The sequence below is a fragment of the Piliocolobus tephrosceles genome, chromosome 13 (genome assembly GCF_002776525.5).
Source record: "Piliocolobus tephrosceles isolate RC106 chromosome 13, ASM277652v3, whole genome shotgun sequence".
Lineage (NCBI taxonomy): Eukaryota > Metazoa > Chordata > Mammalia > Primates > Cercopithecidae > Piliocolobus > Piliocolobus tephrosceles.
In genome coordinates this window covers 69056291-69078662 of record NC_045446.1, presented here as the reverse complement: position 1 = coordinate 69078662, position 22372 = coordinate 69056291, and the positions used below count along the sequence as shown (strand labels likewise).

General features: G+C 46.0%; 1 protein-coding gene across 1 annotated transcript in view; it reads left to right on the top strand.

Annotated features, from left to right (window-relative positions):
• Positions 1-22372, top strand: part of TENM4 (teneurin transmembrane protein 4) — an 800850-nt gene that overhangs the window by 551477 nt on the left and 227001 nt on the right. Inside the window, exons 8-9 of the mRNA XM_026446989.2 lie at positions 10362-10460; positions 11679-11914. Of these exons, the coding sequence (XP_026302774.1) occupies positions 10362-10460; positions 11679-11914 (335 nt within the window). The remainder of the gene's footprint in view (positions 1-10361; positions 10461-11678; positions 11915-22372) is intronic.

Here is a 22372-nt window from a genome sequence, read left to right as displayed (position 1 = left end):
AGGATCAAGTTAGAACTTCCTACTCTGAGTCTCCAGGTTTTTCAAGGAAAGGAAGATAGAGGATGAGCAGCAAGGCAGTTTTCCTAATGGTTAGTGTGAGTTGCAAAGGTGGTCCCAGCTCATGTCTCCTGTCTTTCTGTGCTCACCTGCCTTTCTGATGCTCTATCCTCCCACACCCATTGCTGAAAACACATGCAGCTTTTTCTTTTTATTTATACTTTATTACTCAAATAAGAAATGTTCATTGCAAAACAGCTAGACAATGAAATAAGAAGAAAAGAAAATCATTTATATTTGTCACCAAAAGTAACCATTGTTAACGTGTAGGTATATACTCACATAACACCATTTTATATACGTCTATACACATATATATAACATTATTTATGATATATATTATTATATCATATATATTTAATATTCAGTGTATGTATATGCATGTACATGTATTTCCTCCAGTGCCAGGCCCTTTCATGCCTTTGCACAGAGTCTTGTACAGCTCTGCCAGAGTCACTCACCTTCTCCCTTTGTGGTCTATCCAATCCTACTTATTCTGGAAGCCCCGGTTGAAATGTTTGAGGAAGTCTTCCTCTGTGACCCCAGAGTTCTGTGCATCCGAGGATGGCCTAAAGCCAGAAGAAGTGCTTAATACAGTGAATACACAATCAGAATTCTGGATCTTTATTCTGACTGTAACTGATTGAGGGCACAAAACTAACAAGGCACAGTTTAGGAGGGATCAGCGTCAAGTCTGGCAGATAGAATCACAAGCTGACCAACTTGGCAAAGTGGGCAGAATATGGCCTTCAAAGTCAGAGGGACCTTCATACCTGCCTTGGCTTTAACCCTTACTAGCTGGGCAAGTTCCCTAACATGCCTGAACCTTGATTCCTTCAGCTAAGAATTCGTGCCTCTCAAAGAGGTTGGGAGGAAGTAAACGAGATGTATAAGAAGCACACAGCACAGTGCCTAGCATTTAAAAACCACACTGTAAAAGCTATTTCCCATTTTTTCATATACATCTTCTCTCCATATCCACCCTGTGAATAAAAATGTCATTCAGAAAGCTTTTCTTGAGCTCCTACTCACCCCAGAGGAGTTGAGGGGAAATAGTAGGTTCTACCTCTTCTCTACTTCGAAGAAGTAAGTTTGGCCTGATGTTCTAAGGGCACAAGTGATGGCCCATTCACCATAGTGAGTTTGAAGCACAGGTTTTAGGGTCAGATATACCCTATCCTCAGAAACCTCACTCTAGTGCTCACTAGCTATGGACCAAGACCTTCAATTTCATCTCTAAAATTGAGAAAATAAAAGTCACTTTCTGCTGTGATTATCTATTGCTGTACAACAAACAAATGACTCCAAAATTTAGTGGCTTTGGAAACATCCAGTTGATTATACTTCACAGTGTGAGTCAAGAGTTTAGGAAGGGCTCAGCTAGGCTATTCATTCACTCCACATCGTGTTAACAGGGGTCCACTGGTGGTATTCAGCTGGCAACTGGACTCATTTGAAGGATCCAAGATGACTTCACTCACATAATTGACACCTTGTGGAGGGATGGCTGGAAATCTGGGCTTGGCAGTACCCTTCTGTCTCAGTCCATTTAGTGTTGCTATAAAGGAATGCCTGAGGGTAGGTAATTTATAAAGAAAAAGGATGTATTTGGCTCACAGTTCTGCAGACTGTACAAGAAGCATGACACCAGCATCTGCTTCTGGTGAGAGCCTCAGGCTGCTTCCACTTATGGCAGAAAGCAAAGGGGAGCCAGTGTATGCAGAGATCACGTGCCAACAGAGAGAGGGGTGGGGAGGTGCCAGGCTCTTTTAAACAACCAGCTGTGGAGGGAACTAATAAGAATGAGAACTTGATCTCCTCCCAAGGAGGGCTTTAATTTATTCATGTGGGATCCACCCTCATGACCAAAACACCTCCCATTAGGCCCCACCTCTAACATTGGCTATCAATTTTTCTTTCTTTCTTCCTTTCTGTTTTTTCCTTTTTGAGATAGAGTGCAGTGGCATGATCCTGACACACTGCAGCCTCAACCTCCTAGGCTCAAGCAGTCCTCCCACCACAGCCTCCCAAGTAGCTGGGACTGCAGGCATGTGCCACTCCCATGCCCAGCTGATTTTGTTTATTTTTTGTAGAGATAAGGATGGTCTTGAACTCCTGTGCACAACCAATCCTCCTGCCTTGGCCTCCCAAAGTGCTGGTTCTACAGGTGTGAGTTACCGTGCCCAACTGGGTATCAAATTTTAACATGAGCTTTAGGGGGACAAACATCCAAACTATAGCATCCTCTCCCTCTAAGGGCCTCTCCACATAGGCTTCCTATCAGGGTAATTGTGCTTCATACTCAGTGGCTCAGGGCTCTGAGGCACTGAGACAGGTGCTATTGATGCTTTTAAGGCTTGGCCTGAAAATACTGTAGTGTCACTTCCACCATATTCTGTTGGTCAAAGCAGTCATGAGTTGGCCAGCTTCAAGAGGAGGAGAAACAGACTCCACTTCTCAGTGGAAGAAGTGTCTAAGAATTTGTGGCCATCTTTAATCCACCACACCACCTCATAAGGCTATTGTAACAAACATATTAAGATAACGTCTGAAAATATCTTAACATATAGAAAATGCTCAACTACTTATTATGTAGTTTTTTATTATTCGATAAATATTCACTGAGTGTCTACTATGTGTCTACCAGCTAAGACATTTCAGACAACAGACTCTTAGAATAAGTGCTATGACAGAGAAAAGCACAGGGAATATGCTACTTTTAATTGCCCTGAGATCCCCAGCACACAACACAGGGCTTGCCACAACATGGTAGCTGCTTGGTAATTATTAACACAGGTGAAATAAATGAAATGAATACATATACTTCACTGAGACTTTAGTGGGCAGAAAGGAAGGCTTCCTGGTAGACCTGGTACAGCATGACCGAGAACAAGCAGTCTCCCAGGCAGAGGAGGGGAGGAAAGGAGGGCCTGAGAGGACACAGTCTGAGCAGAGGCCTAGCAGCTCAACAGAGCAGGGCCTAGTTGAGATAGTTGTCCTAAACAGCTTTTACCAGGCCCCACCAGAATGGGAGCCTCTTGATACCAGAGAAATAGTCACGGGCCCTTCCCTGATTGTCAAACTCAGTCTGTATTGAGAGTCTAGAATTAATGGCTGAGTAAATACTCTAACAGCTGGTAGAATGACCAAGAGGGATATAGATTTCATGCTGGCAGGAAAAGAAAGGCTAGCAGAAGGATGAAGAAGAGAGAAGGCTTTGGTAGATGTGCTCCTTTCTCTGCACCCACCATACTTCTGGCAGTATCCAAGGTTAACTGACTCCCCCAGTGAGGAGCCTGGGCCTACCTGTGCTCCCTTTGAGCTGGGGTAAGGTGTTGCGGTAAGCTTCTACAGGTGCATCTGTGATCCATTCTGGAGGGAGCCATATGTTTAGGGTCCCCCAAACTCTGATCCTCTTCTTTTGCACTCTGCAGCATCAGACTCTTAATTGATTTCACAGGGACTGTCTGATTAATAACCCATCAGGCTCCTGTCGGGTGAGGGGAAGTCAGAGCAGAAGGCTGCCAGACCTTGGCTCCAGCTCACTCATCTCATCTCAAGCCTGGTAGGGAAGCCTGGGGCCCATTTTGTGGTCACACTGAATTTGGGGAACAACCCTGCCCACCCTCAGGGATGGGGCCACCCTGGTGGTCTCCAGACCAGCCCTAGTGTGATTCCCAGAATGGCACACACAGTGCTTTCTGGCAGGCCAGATCAGCCCCAGAGCATTGCAGAGAATTGGGATATAAAGGCTTCCTTGTCATTCAGTGATTCAGTCACATACATGCAGAAGACACAGCCAACTGTTATTAAGAAGCTCACAGTCTTGTGAGGGAGACAGACCCATAAATGAATGAGGACAGGTACCATAACTGATGTTGTGACAGAGGGAGTCCTCTGAACAGAGAAGAGGGCGTGATTCCCTCTGCTTGGGAGCAGCAGTAGAGTGAGCCCTTACTGGGAACAGCCAGGTGCTGTTCTAAGTTCTTGGCACATGTTAACTTCAATCTTCACAGCTATTCCATAAGGTGGGTGTTGGGGATCCCCAAACCCCCAACCCCAGGTTCGACGATTTGCTAGTGGAACTCACAAGACTCAACACGTAGTTGAGTATAGGTGTCATACTCACAGCCCTGGTTTATCACAGTGAAAGGCAGCAAAGCAGAATCAGCAAAGGGAAAAGAAGCCTGGGGTAGAGTCTGGGACAAACCAGACACAAGGTTCTGGGGCCCTCTCTCAATGGAGTCACACAGGACGCACTTCATTCCCCCAGCTACAGGTTGTGACAGCGTGTGAAATGTTGCCAATCAGGGAGGCTTATTAAAGCCTCAGCTCCAGGGGTTTTTTACTCGGGGTTGCTCATGTCGACACCTCCTGCCTGGTAAGTACCTGGACTCCAGACTCCCCAAAGGAAAGCAGTTATTCATCGTAATTGTTGAGGCACAGTGAGCCAGCCACTCTCATCAGTTAATGGTGGCAACTCTCCTGAAACCTGAGTTCCCAGATGCCAGTCCAGGGCCACTGTTATAAGAAGGCCTTGCAAAAGATAGCAATCAGGGCTGCTGTCTTCACTCTTCTGCGCATGTAGGTAGTCATATTCTCATCCCCATTTTAGAGGTGAAGAATCTGAAGCACAGACAAGTTAAGTAACTTGCCTCAGGTCCTGCAGCCCGTAAGTGGCAGGACCAGGGCCCATGCCTAGGCTGGCCGGCTCCAGGGCCCACACACCTAACCAATATGCAGTGCCATCTTCCTGATTGTTCAAAGTGGCTTCTCCAGGCATAAATTAGTAGGAGTTTGCAGGGGAGAAAGGAATTCTTAGCTGAGAGATAGGCACAGAGCCAGGAGACAGCTTGGCATTTTGGAGAGATGGCAAGTAGTTGGGACAAGTGGGAGCACAGGGAGTCTCTTAGGATGAGAGTAAATGGAGGATCTTGGGCTACATGAAAAGGAGGTTGTACTTTTCCCTGTGGGCCTGGAGGCTGGGGTGGTAGACGTGAGGGTGAATAGCTAGCAACATCTTTTAAATCAGGGGGTGCCATTATGGGATTGGCCTTTTAGAAGGATGACCATGGCTTGGAAGACCTGGTGCCTGGTTCATTTTTTTTGCCATTCATTCGTTCAACTCCCAGCCCCTTCACTAACTCTGTGTGGTCTTGGCTGAGTCACTAACCCCCTGCACACCTTGATGTCTCAGCTACAGAATATGGGGTGTGATCCCTGCCTGTCCTGCCCCAGTAGGTAGTTGTGAGAATCAGATGCAATTATGTCTGTCCCAGGGCTTTGTGGGTGGAAACATGACCCAGGACAGCAGGCTTACTATGAGAGGGTGAACTGTTGAACAGGGCAGTCCTGAGGAACTACTGGCCTCTGCAGCTTCCCGGCTACTTCCTTCCCAAAAGCCCTTTGTTCTGCCCTTGAGAGGTGAGCTCAGCCTGCCTTAAGTCAGACACATGGGACTGGGAGCCCCTCCTACAGGCAGTTCAGGGGCTAGTCCAAGACCTCACCACATGGTTAGAGAGAACCAGTCCATCTCCTCCTTAAGAACAGCACACCACTTAGCTGAAGGTTCCTGTCCAAGTACGCAGGAACCTCTTTCCTGAGAGGCAAAAACCAGATCTCTCTGGCCTCACAGGGCTGTGAGGCCAGAGAGATCTGGTTTAAATCCCATCTTCACCTTATCTTTGCTGTATGCTGGGCACTTAACCTTTCTGGGCCTTAGTTTCCATATCTGTAAAATAAGGTAATAGCAGCCACCAGTGTGAGGGTCAAGTGAATCAGGTGCCCATACTTGAGCTCTCAGCAGCTGTGAGCGGGAGACCCTGCAGGACTATGACCCAAGGTGGGGTCTGCAGCTTAGGGTCCCCATCAGGAAAGGTGGGTATTTGTTTCTCAGAAGAACTAGACGCCGAGAGTCTTGGGGAGTGGGTGGATAGGAGATTTGGGGGGAAGTTCCTTTAACTGGAAGTTAGAGCACCTGGGTTTTAGTTTCAGCTCTGCCACTGACTTGCTTTGGTATGAGTATGGGGGCAGAGCACATGTCTTTCTGGGCCTCAGTTTCCTCATCAATCAAATGACACCAAGTAATTTGACCCAGAACTAAGTTTAAAAGTACAGAACAAGACTATTTCAAGGCAGTAGTAGCATTCTGAATAGCCAGAGCTTGCTTTTTCTTTTGTTTTTTTTTTTAAGGCCGAGTCTCATTGGCCCAGGCTGGAGTGCAGAGGCACAGTTACGGCTTATGGCAGCCTCAACCTCCCCGGGCTCAGGTGATCCTCCCACCTCAGCCTCCCCAGTAGCTGGTACTACAGGCACATGGCACCATCCCCAGTAGCTGGTACTACAGGCTGCTGGCCCAGACAGTGCTTCACGACTCACCAAAAGAGGAGGTCCCCACCACCACTGCTGTACTCAGCACTCCACCTGCAAATTTTTGAATTTTTTTCTAGAGGTGAGATTTTGCCATGCTGCCCAGGCTGATCTCGAATTTCTGCACTCCAGCCATCCACCTGCCTCAGCCTCTCAAAGTGCTGGGATTACAAGTGTAAGCCACTGCACCTGGCCAATAGCCAACATTGTCAGCAAGTTCTCATGTCTCCCCAAATTCCAGAGTGATCTAAATAATTAATATGCACATTAGCATGAGTGTGGAAGCTCTTTCGGGAGACTGGTGTACCCTCTTACTCTAGAAATCCTTTACTCTGTTGCATCACCTCTTCCCCTCTCCTAACAGATCCATACTTTTAGAAGATAATTATCCAGTCTCTCTCTTTTTAAAAATAACTGTTTCTTTTTAAATTATAAAAGTTAAAATAAGAATCACTGTTTTTCCAGTCACTTGAAAATCCCTACTGTTAACATTTTGATCTTTATCCTTTATGTCTTTTTCTGTGAATGTATTTCTTTTCTGTGAATGTATTTCTTTTCTTTTTTTTTTTTTTTTTTTTTTTTTTGAGGCAGAGTCTCTCTTTGTCACCCAGGCTGGAGTGCAGTGGCATGATCTCCGCTCACTGCAACCTCCACCTCCCTGGTTCACGCCATTCTCTTGTCTCAGCCTCCCGAGTAACTGTGACTACAGGCATCCACCACCACTCCCAGCTAATTTTTTGTAAATTTAGTTGAGATGGGGTTTCACCATGTTAGCCATGATAGTGTCAATCTCCTAACCTCATGATCCACCCACCTTGGCCTCCCAAAGTGCTAGGATTATAGGTGTGAGCCATTGTGCCCGGCTCTGTGAATGTTCTTCTTTGTTTATTTCTGATGGTTTTAAGGTATAGATTTGACTCTGTATCTTAAAATGGGGCCTGAGCCTTCTGACTCAAGCCAGACTCCCAGGTCTTCTAGGGAGCATGCCATGTAGCCAGCCTCAGGTCCCGGGGGGCGGCAGGAGCTCTTCCTTGGACCTACTCATGCTGTAGAGAGAGTGGACAGTTCCCTCCTGAAATGCAGGAATGGAAGAAATAATCATAGAATTCCGTCTGCTGCCATCTTCGATGAAGCACTGACTGTGTGCCTGCTGTATGCCGGCATGCTTTCCTTTGTGTATCCTGAATTCAGCAGTATTCAGCACATATTTATTGAGTGCCTGCTACCATGTACCAGATATTCCTCTAGACTCTGGGCACATAGCAGTGAACAAGACAGATAAGATTTCTGCCTTGTGGAACTTAAAATGCATTAGGAAAAGCACAATAATCAGATAAGCATCTATATATTGGATATATGTGGGTGTGTTTATCGCTTCCTAGTCACTTCCTGGCCCCTTGCACTGTCATTGCTTTATTTTTCTTCAGAAAGAGAGAGAGAGAGAGGAGTGTGTGTGTGTGTGTGTGTGTGTAAGTGTGTGTGTGTGAAGTCCTGTGATGAAAAATCAGTACAAGGGGCCAGGGAATGATGGGGAAGAGTAGGCTGGGAGCTATTTTAGTTAGGGTAAGAAGGTAATAGTTGATGAGGGGAGGAGGGAGGTTATATTCTATGAAGATATTTTCAGGAGGGTTCTGATTCGTAGAGACAGTTGAGGGAGGCAGAGGAAAGCCAAGGTTTAGCTTGTTTAAGAAACAGCAAGGAGACCAGTGTACCTGTAGCGCAGAAAATGAGGTTTGAGAAGTACTAAAGGCCAGATCTTACAGGAGCTTGTGGGCCCTGGCAAAGACTATGGTTTATTCTAAAATGCTTATGAAGCCATTGGAGGTTTGAGAGCAGAGAAATGATGTGATCCAAATTACGCTTAGGGTTTTGCAAAATGAATAATTATCCCCTTCTGTGGATACTTAGAGAGACTGGGTCACCTGCCCAGGGCCAGGGAATGATGGTTATGGGACCTGAACCTAGATCTGTCTGGCCTCAGGGCCTGTATGCCCTCCCACGGGGCCACCAGGCCTCCCATCAGCAGGGCTCTCAGCCTGGAGATGGAAATGGAGCCACTTTGAGGGACTTCCACACCCCTAAAGCTCCTCCCAGGCACTGGGGAAGACCTGAGGGGCTTGTGTACCAGCAGAATAGCCTGCGACCCAGGCTGCTGGCCCAGACAGTGCTTCACGACTCACCAAAAGAGGAGGTCCCCACCACCACTGCTGTACTCAGCACTCCACCTGCAAATAGTGTTGCCATGTGCTTCCACTGTCCCAAGGGATGTTAACGAAAGGGGATTTCCAGATAGTACTTGCAGCCCCTCCTCATTTTGGTGTTTGAGGCTGACTGGGGCAGTAGCCACAAAGCTGTGCAGAGTGAGCCAGGGTTATAAAGTGGAGAGGGACTGAGTTCTGGGGTCAGATAACCCCAGGCTCCAACTCAGCTCTCCACTTGTTTATGATATGATCTTAGAAAAGTTGCTTCTACAAGCTTTGCTTTGCCAGTCTACAAGATAGAGATGAAAGTGCTGACTTCATAGGGTTATTGTGAGGAGTAAGATTTAAATTAGATAGTTGCAGAGCTTCTGGAACAGTAAATAATATGTGGTAGATATAGGGTAGGTAGTAGCTACTATATTTAGCATAAGTACTCCTATAGTATTTGTATAACCCTTAATACTTCTTCCACCATTATCTTAGCTGATGCATACAACAACTTTGTGAGCTTAGTATTGTAATCCCTTTTTACATGAAGGAAGTAAGATAAAGAAAGGTTAAGGGCTATACCTAAAGTTGCATAGCAAGAGAGTGGAGAGTGGCATAAAAGGGTCTTGAATTTGGGAATACTGGCTGTAAGACCTGGTCAAAGTCAGAAAGAAAGTCCTTGGCAGGGCTGGGTCCAAAGTTAGTTTTCTGCAGTCAGTCCCTTTCTTGGATGCATGAAACAGGCTGAAGCCACCACTGGATTGTTACAAATGATTCACCACAGAGTCTGAAAGTGAGGTGACACTAGTCCTGAAATGATCAGGAGACAGGCTCCAGCCTACTCGAGTGTGAATCATGTCACTCAGCAGACCTGGTTGAGACCAAAAAGGGCAAGTATGTCTATCTTCATTCTGGGTTAGAAATAGGTAAAGTCACAAAATGCTGTGCACTTGGGGAACAAAGAGCATCCTCTTTTGTCTTCGGTGGAGCTCCATCTTTGCTAACCAGTCATCACCCAGGTCCCCGCATAGCTAGAGGACCATGATCCTCTGACCATGGTCAGCATTAACCTGGGGGCCTGGGCGAAATACAGATCCTCAGGCCCCACCCGACCTGCTGACTGAATCTCTAGGGATGGGCCTCAGCAATGCTTAGCTCTCCAGAAAGTTGGAGAACCGTGGCTTTAGAAGACAATGGCTAAAAATGCTGACTTTTTTTTCTTTGGACTAGCCAAATGAGTGTCTCTAGCCACTCACTGTTTAAGCAGATGTAGGCAGTATCAAGTAGAGAGAGAGCACAGGCTTTGGAACCTGAGCTCTAATTCCTTCTTTGAACTTTGCTAGCTGACCTTGGCAAGACCCATTACCTCTCCACATCTCAGTTTCCTCACCTGTAGAATGAGGATTACATCGCCTTCCTCGCATGGCCATTTGGAAGATTTGAGAGGCTGGATGTAGCATACCTAGCTCAGTACCAGACACATGTCAGTCCTCTTCAGTGAGAACTGTGATATGATGCACACAACTGCCAGATCTTGGGTTTGTATGGACAACATTCCCTCTGGATGCTCTGGGCCAGGTGGACCCCTTGCACATGTGGCTTGCACACTGACCCATTGCCTGGAAACTGTGTCCCGCTGGTCTCATGCACACAGCTGCACCAAACAGCCACTTTGTGTGTTTCTCTACTATCCCCCTTCATCAATGCATGACTCATTGCTTCATTCATGTCTCCATGTGTGCGTAGAAACCTAGGCAAGCAGCCATTCCTAGGGACATTGCAGGACAACCTCATTGAGATGGACATTCTCGGCGCCTCCCGCCACGATGGGGCTTACGGTGACGGGTAGGTGACATCCCCATTCTCCTCTCTGTGTGTGCTCTCCCTGTGGCTCCTGCACTTGCATGCAGACCCTGAGACCTTTCCCTGGGATCTCCTGGAGGAGGTGATCCATGTGGCATGCTCATCCCCAAGTCCATGTTCAACTTGCAACAGTTTATCCTTGGAATACCCTATCCCCAGCATATTAACAGCAGTCTTGTTAATATGCAGCTCTTGGCATCTCATTGGCTGCCTTTGCCATTCCAAAACCATCTCACATAGCATTTTTAATGCAGCACAGGCCCTGTGTTGTTTGAACTCTGGCCCTGAGCGTGTATTCTGTGGCCTGAGGCACCTTGTACCCCAACAGGGGTGGGTTTGCCCTAAGACTTCTGGGTGATACAGTGCAACCAGTGCACTCCATTTCCCAGGCTGTGTGCAAGTCCTCCCGTGGCCATGGTTAAAGCCAAGCTGTGGAGGAGCTCCTGACACCTAGTTTGGTCACAACCATGTGCTTTGACCATACCCCGCTGACCTCATGACTAGGCTGTAGGGTGCAGTTGCCTTTCTGTCCCCCAACACAGCTTTCACCTTGGGCTTGGGAGGCAGCAGTCTGGCTTCTGGGCAGAGTGCTTTCAAGGCATTTGCTACCATTGGCCATGTGACAGCCACTAGGGGACTCCTGGCCATGGCATAACTTAATAATGGTTTCTTGGCCTCAACACCAATAAAATCCCCTTTACAAAGAAGGGTATTCCAATCCTCAGTTGAGATACACTGGCAACAGAAGCATTAGAGGGAGAAGAACAGTTTTAAGTCTCATTATCTCCAGGGGACAGAACAGGATTTTAGATACTTTCCAAGTTACTGTAATAATTTTAGAGAATAGGAAGTTTATTCCCCAAGAAACAACATCCCAGCCCCATCCGTTCCCAGGAAAAGGATCTCAGTGCCAGCCTTCTGTTGAGTTTGGTAACACCTTCTACCAAACTTGCCTTGGGTGGGTTTTCCCATGGGTAGGGCTGTCCCATCTCTGTTCAGTGGAAACATGTCTCTGTGTGCCCTGTTCCGTGGTCTAGTCCGTGGCTCTCCTTGTTCCTGTCCTTTCCCAGGTCTCTGTGGTGACTCTCTATCCAGGCTCCTCTGCATGCTTCTTCTGCTGCCGCCTCTGGCCTCCAGGTTTGTCTGGGTGCCTGGTCTGTGGACAGCTCCTGACACCCTCTTGCTGCTCTCCATCTGCAGGCACTTCCTCTTCAAGCCTGGAGGCACCTCCCCGCTCTTCTGCACCACATCACCAGGGTACCCACTGACGTCCAGCACAGTGTATTCCCCTCCGCCCCGACCCCTGCCCCGCAGCACCTTCGCCCGGCCGGCCTTTAACCTCAAGAAGCCCTCCAAGTACTGTAACTGGAAGTGCGCAGCCCTGAGCGCCATCGTCATCTCAGCCACGCTGGTCATCCTGCTGGCATACTTTGTGGGTAAGCACCTCTTCACCCCAGCTTCCCTTGCTCCCCTTTGGCCCAGAGGGCAGCAACCAAGACACGTGTGGGCACTGAAGCCTCCTTACTAGCATGGCAGGCAAAGCAAGCAGTGTGAGGCAAGCAGCCCTGGAGTTCTGGGCAGTCTGCACCCCTGACACTGCAGGGTCAGCTCTTCGGGGCCCTCCTCTCCTTCCTCTCCATCCTTCTGCACTTATATCAGGAAGGAAGCTGGGCATCTGTCCTTTTGTGTGTTGGGTGCCTGGTATTAAGGCGTGAGCACTCAGTAAGACTAGCCTTTGAGATGGGCATCTATGGCATAAGTGTCATGGATTGAGTACATACAACTAAATGACAAGTTGGAGAGGCTGAACAGCAGGTAGCCTCTCCTGTTGGGACTGTGTGGCTGCAGTGAGGAGCAGAAAGGAGATGGAGCACCCTGGGGTTGGAAAGCACGTATGAAGGTAGATGTCCTGAGTGAAACCATGGTCAGGAACCCAGGGAAATTCTGACTGAGAAGCAGAAGGTCCCAGCCAGCACAAAGAGCAGAGAATGCTGGCTGACATGGAGCAGTGCTCACCTGACCCCGGGTGCAAGCACAGACATAAGGAGCTCCTCCCGACCTCTGCCTTGTTACAGCAGGTGACTCCCACCCTGCAGTCTTCTGATGAATTTGTAACACAGTCTGGCTTCCTACTTCTGACCCCTTGCTTTGGTCTTTTCCCAGGAAAGATATTAATCCAAAGAGATCTGTGGGTGTTGTGCAGGGTCTGCTGCCTCTGTATAAATCAGCTTCTTAGTAAAGGCATTGGAAGGGAGGTTGGCTTAACCCTTGAGGTCCTTTCCAACCTTCTAAGTCTGTAATTCAAAGTCTTAAGGTAGGTTGGGCCAGCTTGAGAAGGCCTTGAACCCATGCTAAGGAATTCTAAGATAATTCTACAAGCAAAGGGGCCTTTTTCAGCACAAGCCCAGTAAATAGAAATATGACTAATTGGCAGAGGCCAAAAAAAGAGTGCTGCCCACTGTGAAAAAGAACTTTTTCTTTTTCACAGCCAAAGTCATTGTGGCTGAACAGGGGCTGTCTTGAGACGTAGTAACAGCTGTCACTAAGAATGATTAATACAACATGGGCCATCACATGTTCAAGAGATAGAGCAGTGGTTCAAGCGTGGATGGGGTTTGAGTGGCATAAGCTGTAAGGTCAATTCCACTAAAGATTCTTGAATTTTCTAAAAGTAAGTAATCAAAACGATGATAGTCCTGCAAAGGGAGGTCCCCTTCAATATCTGAAGCTACAATAAGCCTCCTCTAGCATGCCAGGTCTCTTTTCCCCTTGTGAATATTGGCTTAGAGAATTTCATGGCTCCAAGGCCAGGGTGGCATGCATATGTCATCTCTTCTTCTGTCTGATTGTTTAGTTGCTGCTGCCTAGAATGCTGTGTTGAGAAAGATACTGGGGCTATATTTAGGCTCAATGTAAGAGACTATCTGTGATTGATTAGTGATGTCTGTTATCATCACAGAAATGGAGAATATTGATAACATGTCAAGTATTTGCCATCCCTGCTATGGGTCATTGTATAAATGAAACAGCCAAACTGGGAGAGGTCAAGGTCTACCTAGGCTCTGTGAGGTGCATCATTGATATGGAGTGGGTTACCAGTAAGGGTTGTATGGTTCCAGTACCATTACTTGGCATGAAGGTTTCTTCTGGCACCACCAATACTATGTCACCACCAACCACTGGCACAGCTCTGGGTTTTGACTGACATTATTATTTTTCCTAACTGAGTAGACTTCTGGACAGGCAGGCGTAAGTCATAATTTGAGTAGTTTGCTGCGTATACACATCAATTTGTTTTGTGTTGAAGTCTTAAGGTTTATATCATATAGCCTAATTCAGTAAGAAAGTGTAAATGTTTACATGATTAATCAAACTCTCTCCTGTTTTCCATCTCATGGGCTTCTTTCTCTCCCAGTTAATAAGAATACATGATCAGTCTTCAGCTATCTAAAGATAGGGGCAACTGTGGGACGTAGTGAGCTCCCTATCACAGGAAGGATACAGATAGAGCTCAGGGACCACTTAGAATAAGATTCAAGCACTGCCTGAGGGTTTTCACTGGGTAACCTTTAATTTTCCTTCCAACATTGACAGCTTTCAAATCCACAATTTTGTGAATTTTATTTTTCATTCAGCAAACCATATGGAGTACCTGCTTTGAGCCAGGCTCTATGCTAAGTGCTAGGGTTAACTATATGGTCACTACCCTTGAGGTATTCGTAGCTTAAAAGAAGAGATAGCTATGTTAGCAGGCAAATCTGAAACAGTGATTGATTTATACAGAGCTCAGGGGCTGTGGGAATACCCAACCCCAGCCAAAAGGAGTAGGGAAGGCTTCCTGGGACAGGTGATGTTTGAGCTGCATTTTAAAGTAGGCGTTAGCCAGAAGTAGATATACAGAAAGGGCATTTCAAAGCAAGGGAGCTTTCAAAGACTTGAAAGAGGACGATGTGGTAGCAAAGACGTTTTCTGTGTTTGAAGCATTTGAGGAGTGTGGGGTGTACTGTTGGAGCTAATACAGAAGTGTGTCGTCAGCTTATGAAGATCAGCTTGGAGGACAAGTTGAGGACCTTATTGGGTGGGCAACTGGGGAGCCACTGAACAGTTTTAAGCAGTGGTAGGACACAGATTTTTATTTTAGAAAGGTAAGGGTAGAGGAACGAGAGAGTAGAAGCATACCTGTTGGGAAACTATTACAGTCAACTAGTCAGGAAAAGCTGATGGCTTCAGTTACAACACTGACAACGTAGGTGGAGAAGAGGAGGTGGATCGAAGGTCAATTTTGAAGATTTTGTGTCTCGAGCCAGGAATGGTCAGTTCACTGATATGTGTCCTTGCCAAGAATAACACAGATAATATTCTGTCTGTGTAGAAATGCTTGGACTGGATGCTAGGGCTCATATACAATGATCAAGCCAGAGAGGCAAGCCTGTGGCATTCCCTTTGTTTCCTGGAGAATCAGCAAGGTGTTGGGGAAGAGCTTAGACTCACCGCGACAGCCCTGGATTCCAGGCCCTGCTCTACCACACAGCAGCTGCTCACCCTTGGGAAAGTCGTTTCTCTTTCTGAGTTCTGATTTGCTCATCTAGAAAATAGGCACAACCCACAACTCAGAAGGATGCTTGTGAGCTTGCTGTAAGCTAACGCAGGTGAACACGTTGCAGGTGTGTGGACCATCCCAACCTTGCTTCACAAGCTAGGGGGTAGCAGCCTTATTGTTTGGTCTCCTGCAGCTGCTGAGGACAAGGCATGAGCATCTTGTTGCTTGGCCATAATTACAGGCTGTGATGACTAACTTGGAAGGAACCATCAATTATTAAAAATCAAATTAATTGTCTCAGCCAAGCACAAATATCCCTAACAAAGACCCTTTTCCAGCAGACCAGCCGATCTAATCAACAGGCAAAAGCACAGATATTTAATTAGATTTTTGATGAAAAATTATATTTAATTTCAAGTATAATCAATTATTAATTACTGTAATGAGTGAGTCTGACTGGGTTTACTAATTAACTCATTTAAAAATTATGAATAACCTTTTCATTTGTAATTATCTTCTACATCCTATCAGGTTCCAGATAAGAATTGCATCACCTCACCAGCAGAGTGGGAGGCAGAAACAGAGGGTGGAGAAGAATTTCTCTTTTGCTACTATCTGCCTAGGGCTGTCATGTCTGGTTGGTAATCCTGACAGATTCATTTGACGTTTTGTTTGTTTGTTTGTTTGTTTGTTTAGAGATGGGGGTCTCACTCTGTCACCCAAGCTGGAGTGCACTGGCACAATCATAGCTCACTGCAGCCTTGAACTCCTGGGCTCAAGTGATCCTTCCACCTCAGCTTCCCGAGCAGCCGGAACTACAGTTGTTTCCCACTGCACCTGGCTACTTTTTAATTTTGTGTGTGTGTAGAGATGGGGTGTAATATGTTGCCCAAGCTGTCGTAAACTCCTGGCCTCAAATGATCTTCCTGCCTCAGCCTCCCAACAGGCTGGGATTACAGGTGTGAGCCACCACGCCCAGCTGATGTTCCATTTCTTAGTTGGAAAGTATCTTGAGAAACTTGTGCCACCAGTGACCTTTCAATTACGGATACATTTACAGGTATTTTCACGAGAAAGTAGAGACACTGGAGTCAGCACTTACCACCCACAGAGACTGTGGAAGCCAGAGCCTTGCCCATGGGCCATCTCCTCCTCTCCTGGGAGTGCTACTTGGCTGCTCTGGCCTGAGCTGGGAATCCAGGGAGGACCCTCACACAACTGTGGGATCTCTTCAGAGAGAAAATGTGTATTTTTGTCTCCAAAGGCGCCAATTCAGAAAGACAGCCACTGAGGATGAGTTTACTCACCATCCTCAGTGGCTGCTTTATTCACCAATTCTTCCTGGTACAGTTTTCAGGTCCTTGTTAGTCTCCATTTGAATACCGGGTCTTTTCTTTTCTGGAGAAACCTGTTGGCAGAACGCAATGGGGGCTGTTGTACAGGTTATATGAGATGATGTCGAAAGGGGCAACGCTAGTTTTAGGGCAGACCCCGAAGCTTGTACTGCCAATTGTTAAAATAAATAATTAAATGCTTTATTGTATAGAATTTAATTGTTTTTAAAACATGTTTACCAACAAGGTGTGATATAGAGTAGTAAAAATCACATTTGGCCGTTGTTTATCATTCATAAAGAGCAGTTAGTTTGGATTGTATGCTGTCCGTGTGCCCCTTTCTGTTCTGAGCATGTTGCTTGTGTTTCCTCACTGAAATCTCCTAACAATCATGAGTTATTATTCGCAATTGACAGATGAGGACACTGAGCCCCCATGAGCTTAAGTAGCTTGCCCACTGTTGCATGGTAAATGTTAGGGCTATGATCCACCCAACTGCACGCACTCAAGCTCTTGAGCTAATGCTTTCTAATTTTTTTCTCTTTTGAGCTCACACTTTTAACCTGTATGCTGTAATTTTCTTATCTTAATATTTGGCTTTTTGAATTTTTGCTATGTGCCTAGCCTTGGGCCAGGCCCATTACGTGTATCATTTCTCTGGACCCTCACCACAATTCTGTGGGATGAGTATGATTTTCTGTATTTTCCAGACAAGGAAACTAAAGCTCAGAGAAGTTTGCAACTTGCCTGGGTCACACAGCCAGTATGTGACATAGCTGGGATACAACCAAGACTTGGGATTTCAAAGGCCATGCTTTCAGCCAAGTATGCTATATAGGCCCTGGGCTCGAACAGACAATGTAGAATCAAAAGATCTCACTTCAGACCCTGACTGTATCACTTGCTGACTGTGTAAACTTGGGCAGTTTGCTTAACCTATCTGAACCTTGGTTGTCACTTTCCTCGTGGAAGTGGCTGGAATGATTCGCCCATTTTGGAGAGAGACCAAGAGCAGCATGATAGCTGAGAGCATAGGTTCTGAAATTAGACTGCCTGCTTTTAAATCTCGGCACTGCTGCTTCCAAGCTTTGTGACATTTGGCGAGTTTACACAACCTCTCTCTGCCTCGGTTGCCCTATCTACAAAATGAGGATTATAATAGTGGTTACTTCACAGGGTTGGGGTGAAATTTCCAGAAGATAATTTATAAGAAGTACCTAGCTCACTCCCTGGCACAGATCACTCAATAAAAGTTAGATACTACTATTGTTATAAGTATTATTAGAATTATTAGCATCTCATGTAACAGAGTATTAGTTACTCCTAAGTGAGAACTTGGACCTGGCTTGTCTCACTGCAGCACCAACAGGCTTCCCGGCCTGTGTTAGTCCAAGGACAGCTGCCAAAACAACCAGGGGGACCTGTCAGAAAACATTTGTAGGGATGTCTCGTTGTTCCAGCAATGCAGCCACAAGAAGAATCATCACCTGCAAAGCAGCTCACATCATTTCTCTAACTGGGACAGAACTTGATTTGTGCTTCACCAACTGTTGCCTCTATCCAGATAAAACTGACAGCTTCCCTTGTGTTCCAAATCTCTATGTAAAACACAGACACTGTGTGCTGCAGAAGAGCCTCAGATTAGTATCTTGAGGATTCTCCAAGCACCTGTCTTGCCAGGTAGGCCTTTGGAATAGGAGATGAAAAAGACTTGTTAATAAATCTAAAACGAGGAGTAGCTTTACATTCAAATGAAGGCCTGAAAGGACACTGGTTGCTGATTGCTGTATCATCAGGTTCAGGTCTGCCCAGCAGGGCAGTGGCACCGTTCTCTGATTTCTCTAAGGCAATGTGGGGTTCTCATCAGGAAAGAAGATAGGATTTGGAGCCTGACCAACTCCACAGAAATCTCAGCGCTGCCACTCTCTAGCCGTTTAGCCATTTGATCCTTGGTTTCCTCATCTGCAAAGTAGGAGGAATAATAGTACTACTTTCATAAGGCTATTGTGCAGGTTAAATGAGATGATGTTGAAAAACACAGAGTATGTGATAAAAGAGATGTCTTGCTGGTTGCCTTGGGAGATGGTTGTTACCCCTCCTTGGACCTCACCCACAATGTGGCAGGAGTGGATTGTCCTGTAAGGTCCTTCCTAGTCTATATTTCTGTATCTCTAGGAAATTGCACCAGGACGTAAAGGGTGGAGTCTCAGATGAGGGCTTCTGCATTTTCTGGGTAACCATAGTGGAACATTCCAATTTGTGTAACAGCAATGAGGGATCCTTTCTTAAATTAGGTTGCATTTTTCACCTCCACAAGGACTGATTGTGGAGTACAAAAAAAAAAAAAAAAAAAATCAGAACCCTTGTTTGAAGTGGTGATAGTTTAATTTATAAGTGAGAATGTTGCTGTGCTTAATGCTTAATTGCTGCTCTTCAAAAGGCAGCTATTAGAGAGCTTTGCTTGCTGGAATAATATTGCAGTTCTTGGTCTGGAAGACTCTGGGTCATGCAGTTCTTGAGGCTATCTAGGAAATGATGATAGAAGTGAACTTGAGCATTAAGTGCAATTTGCATAGAATGGTACAGACTCTGAGTATCTCTGACATTTCGTCATACAAACTGGACTTCAGTATGGCAGCAATTCAAGTTAGAAGACATATTAGACTTTCCTTCTTTTTAGGGGGAGTTCACTCCCCCATCTCCTGTTGTCTTACTCTCCGCTTTCACATGCTCAGTCCCTAGCACAAAGCCTGGCACAAGGTACCTGGGCTCAATTAAGACTTGGCTGAATAAAAGGCCTTGCAAGATGGTTAAGTCTGCCAAGGGTACTCTAGGCAGAAGAGCAGCATGGGCAAAGCATGGTGGCAGAACTGTGTATTTTATGTTCTGGGGCTCAGATACAGGTGAAATGGACACGAGATGTGTAGAGAAAGAATTACAGATAGAGGCCAGGGTGGATGTATCCAATCCTCAACCCCCAGTTATTTCCATCTGGCTCAGCTCATGCAATATCAGGATCTCAGATGCTGTTGCCTCATTAGCATGAGCCTATTACACTTGGGTCTGGGTGTTAGTGTGCAATAAGGCTCATTTTCCCTCCTTTCTCTTTGACTTCACATCAGGCCTTTTGGACAGGAGCCACAGATTTAGCTTTATAGCCCAAAGAATGGGAAATGGAGATGATTGAACTTGGTCTTTTAGAAGGAGGAAAAAGTGATAAAGATACAGGATCCTGCATTAACGCCTTCTCTCTCCAAGATTGATTCCTTCATGCTGCTTTGTGGGAATTGCTAATAGCAAGATATATATAGATTGTTCTCATTATAACAGGCCACAGACAGATATCTTCCAGATCCCCAAAAGGAAGACTTAGGAGACCAGCATGGCTCTCTGCAGTTGTCCGATAATGCTGACGAAGGGAGAAGGGACCAACTCGCTCTGCAGGGCTGAAGAGGGAAGAAAAGGAACATTTTTCAGTTTGCAGAGCTTCCCCATGATAGTAGAGTTTGACAGTGCCCTTCCTGGCAACGGAAGTATTCAGGCAGTGGGTTATGGGGTTTGTCATTTGATCATTCATTTGTTTTTAATTTGAGGACAGTTTAAGAAACTAAATACCAAAGCAAGAGCAGTGTGTCAAGGAATGGTACTACCCCCTGGCTAATGGTTCTAGGATACCTTGAAGGGGCATGAAGGGCTATGAAGGGGCAAGGGGGAAGGAGTGGTTACTAGAACCTGGAGAAGGTAGCCAGCTGAGAGTGCTGCTTGCCATGGATGTGTGGTCTTCAGTAGAGGCATGGCGGTGAGGGAGCTGGAGGACGGAAATCTCCACCTCACTCTCTTCTCACCCCGACAACCTCCTCCTGGTGGTGGAACCCAACCAGATGTCAGAGCTCAAGAGAAGCATTGATCCAGGCCATGTGGACCAACCTCCCAGGGCACAAAGCAGGATGGAAAAGCATAGAGAGTGAGTGTGGAAGGCAGCAGGACGACGTCAGTCTTCCTCTGTGCCGAATTCCTTTCCCTAGCTATGTGCAAGGCTCTGACTGTGCTTCTAGGGACCTAACTAGGATTGAAACTCCAGCCACTGCTCACGCATTGTCCCTTACCTTTGCACCCACTCAGCCACCAGGCCCAGGCCACTCCCTTCATATCACATTTATTGAGATATATGTACATACAGAAAATTAACACGTTTTAAGTGTACTACTCTATGAGTTTTGACACACTGGTAGAGTTACGTGACCACCACCACAGTCAAAACACATAACCATTCCATCACCCCCAGAGTTCCCTTATGCCCCTTTGAAGTCAACCCCCCTCTCATTCTCACTCTCTGGCAATCACTCATCTATCTGTTCTCTGTCTCTGTAGTTTCAGGCACTGTTTTTGAGAAATGTAGTGAAGAAGTGATTTATTTACTGGCTTTAAAATCAGGTATTACCTAAAATAATCTCCAGACTCTTGGGGTATTTCAGTGTTGTTGAGAAATTTTTTAAGATATCATCCAGAATTCAAGATAGTGGGGCAAACAACAGAAACATTCTGGGGTTTTCTGTGTGTTATCCTTGACCTCCATATCATGGCTCATAGTTTCTGAGTTTGGGAATATGTAAAAAAGAAAGGACCCTCAGTTACTCGTATATATTCGTTTTTAATAACAACAGAAGCCATAGCCTCAGCATAATCAGTGTGGCTACACAGCTTAATGTCCTTCTGCCTTTTTCACAGGCCATTTTTTCATGCAAACATTTTCAAATACTGACACAATTGTCATTCTCGCCAAGTGGAAAAGCTGTTATATTTGTGCCATTACTATATCATTGTATTCCGGCTGTTTACAGTTCTTTGGCATTGTTAGTAGCACTTCTGTGAACATCTTTGTGCCTCTGCTTTGTTTTCTTATTGCTTATTTGGATTATTTTGGAAAGAGTGTATTCCCCAGAGCAGGATTCCTGGGTCACAAGGCGTGAACAGTTTAAAACTCTGTTACTCACTGCTAGATCCTGTTCAGAAGGATAGGACTGAACGTCAGGACTCCCAGCCAGGTATCCAATTTCCCCATAGCCCTGCCAGAAGAAGACTTTCTGTCTGATCCTGGGTCTGCCAGTTTAATTGGTGGGAGGTAGGAGCAGGGTCACAAGTGGCTCTGAGACCCAAAGAGGCTGAAGGATTCCTGGAGAGAGCTGCCCGCCATCTCCTACCCCACTTCTACCAATCAGTTCTTTTTCAAGAGCTTAGCTCAAGTGTCGCTACTTCAGGGAAGCATCTGTGAGCCTCTCCCGCTGAGCCAGGAACCCAGTTCTATGCCTTTATGGTGCTTGTGGTGCTCCTCACAATTGCTGCTGAATGACTGTGACATGGATCATTTAATATCTGTCCCCACCATTAGATTATGAGCTCCATAAGGACCAAAAACAATTGCATCACTCTTAGTGTCATAGCCACAGCTTCTTGTGCCGGGATCTGGCATGATATAGCATGTGTCCAGCAAAAGTTTGTTCAAGGAGAGAAAGGATGGAAGGATGTCGAGATCAGAATCCAACAGATGTTGCAAAGAGTGGAGAGGAGGGAAAGAAAACGGAAAGAATAGAGGTTCCAAGTTCTCACAAAGATCAAAGGTGCGAAGTGTATATCAGTGAGTGAAAAATGGCTCCTCGAAACTATGCGGAGGGAAAACCAGAGGAGACAAAGCCACAGGTGGCTGCTGAAACATAACCAGCACGGGGCACAGGCTAGCTTTGCACCCGCATCTGCTCCCAACTACTTATGACTCCAAGCAAGAAGTGTCCTCTGCCCGGACCTCAGTTTCCTGACCCATGAATGTAGGTATGAGGCTGCTATGGAGATGAAATGATTCTCAGGCACCTAGTTCTTAATAGTAAGAGCCACTTGTAAATGAAATCTGCCTGCCCCATTCTCCCTGGCAAACAGGATGTGTTGAGTTTGAGGGCCAAGCAGTTTCTGAGTTTGGAAATGTGTCAAAAAGAAGGGACCCACATGTACTCATATATTCATTTTCA